Source organism: Amphiprion ocellaris, chromosome 19, assembly GCF_022539595.1.
Source record: "Amphiprion ocellaris isolate individual 3 ecotype Okinawa chromosome 19, ASM2253959v1, whole genome shotgun sequence".
Lineage (NCBI taxonomy): Eukaryota > Metazoa > Chordata > Actinopteri > Pomacentridae > Amphiprion > Amphiprion ocellaris.
The window spans coordinates 3117310-3126519 of NC_072784.1; the positions used below are offsets into that span (position 1 = coordinate 3117310).

Consider the following 9210-nt stretch of genomic DNA (forward strand, 5'->3'; position numbering starts at 1 on the left):
CGCTGACAGATAAAGTCTCAGTTGAGTCTTTTTTGCAAAGAAATGTCTGTTTTTACAGTAAAATGAGGAACGAAGCACGTTTTTTAACTGTAAAATGAACAATATCAATATATTTCTTTACCGTAAATGTAGAAAATGTTTTGTGGTACGATTCTGGCAACCACAGCTGCTGGAATTTTACCATAAAAACATTTTCTTTAATAATTTGACCAATTTGAATCTTGAATATTTACTGAAATAAAGGTGAAACATGCCTCTCGTGGAATCAAAGAACCTTAAATGATCCTGAGTAAATAAGATGTTTTTAAGATCTAATCAAGGGGATAAGAATCTTCCTCCTCAGTGCAGCTCGTGTTTGTCTGCAGGCGGATTTCTCACCCACTTTGTTGGTGGGGTTCGGCCTACTGATTCACAAAATCCTCCGCGTTGATCCTCCTCTTCCTCCTCCTTCTCCTCTTCCTCAGAAGCAGCAGCAGCAGTAGCTCTGACTCTCGGCTGGTTCAGCACCTCGGACAGAGGAACCCTGATAGGCTGCGCTCTGCCGCCGGCCAATGGCTTCAGCGGCGCGGATGCGGCAGCGGCAGCAGCATCCGTCCCGGCGGCAGCCAATCAGAGGGCGCCGTTCCTCCGCCACATCCAACCCGAATAACTGCAGATGCCCGCATCAAAGCAGCGGGTCCTTCTCTCTCTGTATTCTCTCTATTCTCTCTCTCTCTCTGCCAGGTTTTTGCATAGCTGAGGGACTACGCTGCGTCTATTTTTGGAATACATAGTGGCCATTTTTCCCTCTCTCTCTTTCTCTCCCTCCATTTTTGTGTTGATTTCGGGTTTTTCGACGTGTTGCTATATTTACGTGTGAGGGGAGGCAAGTGGGACATCAACAGCCGCGACCGCGGAGATTTTCGCTTCTCAATGGAAGACATCTTTCCACTCGCTGCGAGACCGAAGCATCCGGGCTTTGCATCCCCATCGACGAGCGAGGGACCGTTTCTAGATGCAGATCTGAGGAAGGAGGCAGCAGCAGCAGCAGCCCACCAGGGAGACAAACCTGTCGGCCTCTGACGCGGTGGGTTTGTGCCGTTTTCACGCCCTGGACGAGCTCCAAAGAGGGGAAACACATTCTGACCGAGAAGAAGATAAGAGGGGGTCAAGGTGTGATACATGGATTTGAAAAGAAGACTCCATTAATTAAGAGGTAGGAGGATGGTTTTACTGCATGTGGCATCATTTGTTTTCCACTGATGAGCTATAAAACAGCCCGACCAGAGGCACCAGAGAGCGCAACAATTACGCAAAGCGGCACCAGTCATCAAAAACAGTAAACACAAAGCGTCGTGATTTTATTCCTGTGTGGGCAGTAGATGTGTGAAATCACAGTTGTTTTTTGTTTTTTTTTTCTTATTTTATCTCTGTATCTGCCTTGTGTTGGGGGGTGGGGGGTGTTTTCAAGGCTTCCATTTTGAAGCTAAGATGGATGCTTGCGCACATTTCTTTTTCCTGCTTCTGTGGCCTTATCTTGGTTCTTATATAATAGGCCTGCTGGTGAACAGTGGCAGGCCCGTGTGAGCCTCCATGTCTCCTATATGTTCCTGTATGCAGAAAAAGGTGCTTATAGACAGACAGTGTGATGGAATGTGAAGGTGTGAGATTCACCATCTACGCTGACATCTCAGATCCAAAACAGAATTAAAACATTTTCCCAAACGTTAAATTCAACAACATGTCATCATCAGGTGTTAAATTCAACAAATGCTTTATAAAATCTTTAAAGATTTTCTTCTGGCCCAGTCAAAACCTAAATATATTAACCGGAAAGTGTAAATTCTAATATGATTGGTCACTTTTTTTGGTTGGAAACGTTGTTTTGACCAGAAAATGCATTTAATTTAAGGCCCACTTGCTGCCATTGTATGTAGTCTTTTGCTGTAGAGAAAGAGGCACTGGATTTGTGAATATACCTAACAAATTTAAATATTAAAGACTAGAATAGAAGAGAATTTATTTATTGTCAGTGTATAACAAAATGAAAATAAAATTAGGCAGCAATCCTGTTGATGCAGTGACACAATCAGACAGATAATGTGGAAATAGAAACAAAAATAGTGTAATCTATGTGTTAGTTATGATGTGAATTATTTCAATATTACACTTAAGATGTGATAATATTATATAAAAAGCTAAATTTGTCTGATTAATTTGGATACTAAGGTTGAGACAAGTGGCCCTAGAGATTTTTTCCACGAACTTACTCCCTACGATGATCTAAGAATAAGTAAAATTGAAAAAAATACTTCAACTTCAGCTTTCAACTGCCATTAGGAGTCTTCCTCAAAGGGGTGGAGTTCACTCGGTTGCCATGGTTGCTAGGGAACAGGAACGTCCCCATGGTAACATCTATCTGGGCAGCCACATCCAAACTCCATCCGCAGAGGAAAACAGCAAAAATAAATCTGAAATCTTCAGAGAAAAGTGGAACATGATGACTTTTATTCACATAAACTCCTCACAAGGTGGAGTTAAATCTCAAGTGTGGAAGCCCTGATTTGTGAAAACAAAGAAAAATTCTAGTTCAAAGATCACTTACTAGCTTTTTACTGCTTGTAACTGAGATGAGGCTGAAAAACTTTGAGGCTGAAAAACTAGTAAGCAGACCATGAACACTTGTTCTCTTGGACCTTCTTCACAAAAACAAGTAGAAACCACAGTGTGACAGCTAATTTCTGAGTTCTGAAACAGTATTTTGACCCGTGAAAGCACCAGAAAATGAAATTAAACCCCACTTATTGATGTTTTGGAGAGATTTTCAATCAAATTTTTCGGGCTTCCCCAATGGAAGTTTAGAAGAAACACAAAAACTCCTCGATGTTCGGATATTAGTTCTTTTCTTCAGTTGTCATGGTTACAAGGGGACAGTGACATCCCCATATATCGTGTAAATAATATCAGCTGAGGAAGACTGTGAGATGAGGCTGAAAGCTTTGGGGAAAATAGTAAGTAAACAATATGCACTCACTCATTCACTACAAAAAACAATGAAAAAGTGAGAGTTTATTTCTTCCCCTGGAAACAGTAATAACTCCACATCAACTCAAGGTCCATTTACTGACCTTCTGTGTCGGTTGTCAACCATATTTTATGGTCTTCTTCAGGGGAATCACTGAAGAATCCTCAATCACTCTGCACAAAAACAAGTCAAACATCGAGCAGGAAGTCCTGACCTTAGAAACAGTCAAAAATCTCAACTCAAAGTCCACTTCCTCGATTAGCACATTAACTGCATCTCAGGGTGTTTTTTTTTAGGGGATGTACTTGTCGTGGTTGCTAGGCAACAGCAAGATCCTTTTGGAAATATCTATAAGGGCAGGTACAGTACATCCATAGTGAGGAAGCTCCATTAGAGTGTGAGATGAGGCAGAAAGCTTTGGAAGAGAAATAATGGAAAAGACACCTCGATCATTTTTCTTGTGACTCACACTTCACAAAAACTAGCGATAAATGTGTGACTTTGGAAGCAGTAGTTTGACTAAAAGAGAGTAGAAAATCTTAACTCAAAGTCTTTATTCTTGCATTTTCTGGCATTTTAGACATCTCTGAGTTTATCAAAGAGGATGCACTTTGTTCAGTTGTCTTTGTAGCTGCTTGACACTGACATCATCCACTAAAACAGTTAAAGGCTTCAGTGTGAAGGTAGAAACAGTAGTTTGAACCATACCAAAATTAATTAGATTTATGAAACTTAAACTCAAAATTTAAAAAAAATTAAAAGGATCTCATTCTGTCCTTGCTAGTAAGATCATTAAAATGACCTGTCAGTTGATGAAGATCATGAATGCTTTGAAGAAAGGTGTAGTAAGCTGCCTTCAGTTGTACCTCATGGTCTTCCTCACTGAATTTGCTCATAGCAGCCATTCAGTCAGCTGTCACCAAGAAATCTGACTAGAGTTAATGTGCCGAGGATGATCATGAGATGTACATGAATGCTCACACAAAGCTAGTACTGAGCCAAGAGTGAAGTCCTCTTTAATTAACTGAATTTTACAATTTGATCATTATTACTCCACCAAGGAACACGGTGGAGTAAAGTGACAATCAGCGTATGTTTGTCTGTGAATCTGTCTGTCTCTGTGCCACATTACTCAAAAACAGAATAAGAGATTTGGATGAAATTGTCAGGGAAGGTCAGAAATGACACAAGGACCATCTGATTAGATTTTGCTTGTAGTCTGCATCACGGCGTCACTGTAACCATGACAACAAGTGAACGCTACATCAGCTGCCTGCTGACGATCGCATGATTGCGATCCTACTACAAATCCACCGCTGCGGACTTATGGGGAGTTATTAGTTGGAAATTATACAACTGAGCAGCCTTGGCGAAGTATTGTGCTCTCTGAGTGCTTTTCTTGTTTAACCCTCCTGTTGTCTTCATTTACCAGCGCCAAAAAATATTGTTTCCTTGTCTGAAAAAATTCCAGGAATTCAACAAAAATTTCCCCAAATTTCTGAAAATTTGCAAAACCTTCAGGAAGAAAATTCCAGTAATTCCCTAAAAGTTTTATTTTTAAAAAATCCCCCGAATTTGGCAAGAAAATTCTTGTAAATATTTTCAAAAAGCTAGCAAAAAATCTTCCAAAAAATCCTAAAAATATCTAAAGTGTTTACATATATATCAGCAAAGCATCTAATGTTTTAAGAACATTCACAAAAAAATCAACCAAAATCCAGTGAATTTTGCTGGATTTTGGTTGATTATTTTTTGTGTTCTTAAAGAAACATTTTTTTTTAACATTTCTTTTTTTCCACAAAAAAATGTTTAAAAATTCCCCAAAAATGTTGAAAATGTGGACATAAAAATATTTTTTTCCCACATTTTCAAACTTTAAAATGAGTCAATTTGACCCACAGCACAACACAAGGGTTAATCAGTTGTTCGTTGTTGATCGGCTTTGCACCGTTTGCTCCATATAATGTAACTAATTGAGAATATTTACTTCCTTGCTCACAGGTTCAACTTCCTCCAGAAGTGAGACGCTTTGGCCCTCTCAAAGCTCTTTGTCTAGACCAATCAAAGAGCTTTTCCCCGCTGCTTCCCACTCCATCCTGTCCCTCTGCTAAACCTCCTCAGTCGTCATGGGTACGGTGCTATCGCTGTCTCCCAGCTACCGCAAGGCAGCGCTGTTTGAGGACGGCCCAGCCACGGTGGGCCACTACACAGCCGTCCAGAACAGCAAGAATGCCAAGGATGCTGCCGCCGCGGCTGCAAAGTCCCTCAAACGCCCCTCCATCATCAGCGTGTTACCATGGAAACGAATCGTGGCCGTATCGGCGAAGAGGAAGGGCTCCAAGAAGCTTCAGTCGGAGGGAGGGGATGGCGGGAAAGGGAGCTCTCCGGACGGCCATGCTGCTGCCACGGCCAACTCGGCCTCCAACAGCCTGAAGCTGAAGAAGTCTCAGTCCTGCGCTAACCTCACATCTTACTCATCCAGCCAGGACCCCTCAGCCACCACCACCACTACCTCCTCCCACCTGCCCACCTCCAAGACCCTGGCGAACGTAGCTACTGTCGTTGCCAAAAAGAATTCCCTCACAGGCTCTGGGATCCAGCCTTCCACTGCAGCTGGCACACCAAAACGTGTCATTGTCCAGGTAACGCAAATTGCTGTTTTTCAGTCACAGGTCAACAAATTTTCTTCATAATTTCATCAAAATGATTGTGTCTTAACCCTCTTTCTTACCTTCCTTGTCCTTTGCTCTTCCTCCATCCCCCTTTCCTGAACCAAGGCCTCCACCAGTGAACTCATGCGTAGCCTGGGTGAGTTCCTGTGCCGTCGGTGCTACAGATTGAAGCGTCTATCCCCGACAGATCCGGTGCTGTGGCTGCGCAGCGTGGACCGCTCCCTCCTCCTGCAGGGCTGGCAGGATCAGGGCTTCATCACTCCGGCCAACGTGGTCTTCCTCTACATGCTGTGCCGTGACGTGGTCTCGGCTGAGGTGGCCTCGGAGCGCGAGCTGCAGGCCTCGCTGCTCACCTGCCTCTACCTGTCCTACTCCTACATGGGCAACGAGATCTCCTACCCACTGAAGCCCTTCCTGGTCGAGGCGGAGAAGGAGGCCTTCTGGGACCGCTGCCTGGAGATCATCAACCGCATGAGCGGCAAGATGCTCCAGATCAACACCGACCCACACTTCTTTACGCAGGTGTTCGCTGACCTGAAGAACGAGAGCAAGAAAGAAGAGGAGAAGACCAAACTCCTGATAGGCCTTGACCGATAGGAAGGATGACGGGATGGATAGGAAGTTGATAGGTTGAAGACAGGAAGACTAATGTAATGCAGTGTGGCTCTACTTTTGAGCAGTGCTGTTGTCTGGCATCTCCACTAGTTTATGATTAACCAAATTTCCTGTTCGTTACCCAGAAGAAAGATGTTCTGCAATCAAATGCAGCATTAAAATCTTTTGAGTTGGGTAATGAGTCACTTAAACTAAAACGGCTTTCAGGCAGTAAATCATCAGCAGTGTCTTGCCTGAAGGCAGCAGTTTTACCACAAAACAGATAAAACCAGGGTTGTTGTGTTGCTGCCTACACCATTAGCCTCATTATCTGACAAACTGAATCTGATTAGATCTCAAGAGTGACAACCTGATTGTTGGTATTCGATTTCTGCGTTGCTTGGCTCAAGATAGCAAGCAGAAATACCATCATTAGTTTGTTGGCAACAGTGTTTTTGAGAACAGAGACAAGGAAAGCGATGGTTTATTGAAATCCTGGCCAGCTGGGTTCATGATGTGACATTATCAGAAAGAGATCTCTATCATTTCAGTCTTTTGTCTGAGGCCCAATCTGACCTGTACCTTGTTTTAGTGAGCTCAGGAAAGAAATCTGAAATCCCCACTGAGGTTTTATTGTGTGCTTTGACAAAAACAAATGGGATCAGAGACGCCAGACAACACAGATTTTCATAATTAAGGATGAAAATATATATATATTTATACATATATACAAACACAGATGGGTGACAAATGAAAAGAAAAATCTGAATAAGTAAGTAAAGAAACACAATGTAGCGGCCCCTTGGATTCATTCAGCAAGACGCAGAGTTTCAAACAGGTGTTGATTTAGTCTCTCTCGACCAGCACCGTGTACCATAAGCACCGTGAAAACTACAGAATTAAACAGAATACAAAATGCCTCACTGTAGTATCACAAACAATTCACATATAAATCATGTTCACATCCAGTACAAATAAACGCAACTCATCTGATAATAATGCATATCTAACATTTTCATACCTCATTCCGCCGTTCCAAGGGCGCTAATTTAAGTGTTAGCCATCAGCTAACATGCTCTCCAGCTAGACATACACACACGTCGCTGTTCAGAGCTACGAATACAGTATAATGAGGTAAATCACAATGTAAACCTTTCCTTAATACAATTCAAACAGATAAATGTGATGTATAACTACCGTTTCTAGACAGCTTTTACCGTTTCTCCGACGATACGTGAGCACAACGTTGTTTAGACAAAGAAACAGGAAGTTCGGCGTCACAAAAACCGCAGAAGAAGAAGAAACGCGCCCTTAACAAAATAAAAGCGGAACAGACCACAAGGTGGCACTGCAGGACTACAATGTCTTCTTAATACATAAACAATACTGTGCAGGAGAATAATCATACAATTTATCTGACATTTACACACAACACATCCAGATCTTCCACACAGCGTGGTATAGTTTGTATGAAAATGCTGAGCAGGACCTGAGGATTTTTGAAAAGGGTTTCTTGTTTGGGCACGGATGGCAGGAGCTATAGTCGCAATGATGGCTCAGCTGTCCGGTGCTTCAAAAAGAGCATTAACTGAGAAGACATCTGCATTAATGTCTGTAGGAAAACCGTCAAACTGGTCAGAAATTGTTGTCGACAGCAAACTATTCCAGCTTGTGAATGAGAATGTCAGCAAAACAGTCAGCTGACAGTTACATAGAGAGGGATATTTTAGTCTAGGGTTGCAGTGCATAGCTGCCTTATTGCCAAGATGGATGCATATTTGACAGTTCAGTGGGACAAAAACCACAGGCACTGATCTACAGAGATGTGGAAACAAATGATATATTGTCAGTAAGTGGATGAGTGCATGTTTGAGGTGCACCAAGAGAACGATACAGGCCTATGAGGAGATGTGATGGTTCTGTGGCAGCCATTTGGGTCCTCTTTTCCCATTAGATGGAAGGTTCACATGGTCAAGTGGTCTCTTCCAGGATGACAAGGTCTCCATCCATAAGACATGAGAGGTCATTGAATGATTTGCTAAGCTGGAAAACACTGTGAATAATATGCTGTGACCTTTCCAGTCCCAGATGAACACCCAGGGAGATCAGTAGTGTCTACCAAATGAAAGAATATTTTTGGAAGAATGTTTTTTGTCCTTTCAGTAGACTTCCAGGCATTTGGAGAATCAATGCTAAGGAGCATCGAAGGTGTTCTGGCAGCATGTCATGACTCAACACCGTATTAATACACTTTATGTTGGTTTTTCCTTTCACTTGTCGCCCGTCTGTAGAGATATAGCTATATACATATATATATCAAGCATCCAGGCATTTTTATCTATAGAGAAATGAACCACGTTGCATGAGGTCACTTCATACGTCCTTGCACATGACCACTTGCTTATTGCCAACTCCACTTTACCTTATTCCTATAATCCTACCCCAGCTTATTGCACTCACCAAAAGTGGCAAAGTCCACTGTTGTACCATAACAAGTCTTACCTAATAACATAACATGGATGAGCTAGAGTCAGCTAGTCTGCAAATTTGTCAGACGATCAAATTCACATTCATGTTTGGCATAATTGTACTGCAGTGGATTAATCCAGCTGCATATTATATAAAGTTCTCTACTTTTAAGGGAACATTTGGGTTTATCGAGTCAAATCTTCTCTGAATTGGGAAACCAGCTATGTATTTTCAAGAGTTTCAAATCCGTTTGGCTCATATTAATGATGATTAAAGAAGCGATCCTACAAGCTGTTTACATTTACAAACACTGGAAAAAATGGGAAAATGCAATACTGACCCCTCCAGGGCACATTTTACACATTTCTCTTACTCCGCACTTTCTCCTGCAGTCCATAGTGGTGCTGAAAGAAAGAAAGAAAGAAAGAAAGAAAGACAGACAGAAAGAAAGAAAGAAAGAAAGAAAAGAAG

The 9210-nt window shown here is 42.0% G+C and overlaps 1 protein-coding gene across 1 annotated transcript; it reads left to right on the top strand.

The window, feature by feature from the left end:
* The first annotated feature begins 547 nt into the window (after positions 1 to 547).
* On the top strand, positions 548 to 9210 carry LOC111566416 (cyclin-dependent kinase 5 activator 1-like). Its single transcript, XM_023266996.3, has 3 exons — positions 548 to 1195; positions 5006 to 5646; positions 5782 to 9210. The coding sequence occupies exons 2-3, from the start codon at positions 5131 to 5133 to the stop codon at positions 6271 to 6273; spliced, it is 1008 nt and encodes a 335-aa protein (XP_023122764.2). The 5' UTR covers positions 548 to 1195; positions 5006 to 5130; the 3' UTR covers positions 6274 to 9210.

Coding starts and splice junctions, on each gene's coding strand:
- LOC111566416 (XM_023266996.3), top strand. CDS start 5,131: ATGGGTACGGTGCTATCGCTGTCTCCCAGCTACCGCAAGGCAGCGCTG. Junction 5,647..5,781: donor CAAAACGTGTCATTGTCCAG/GTAACGCAAATT, acceptor TCCTGAACCAAG/GCCTCCACCAGTGAACTCAT.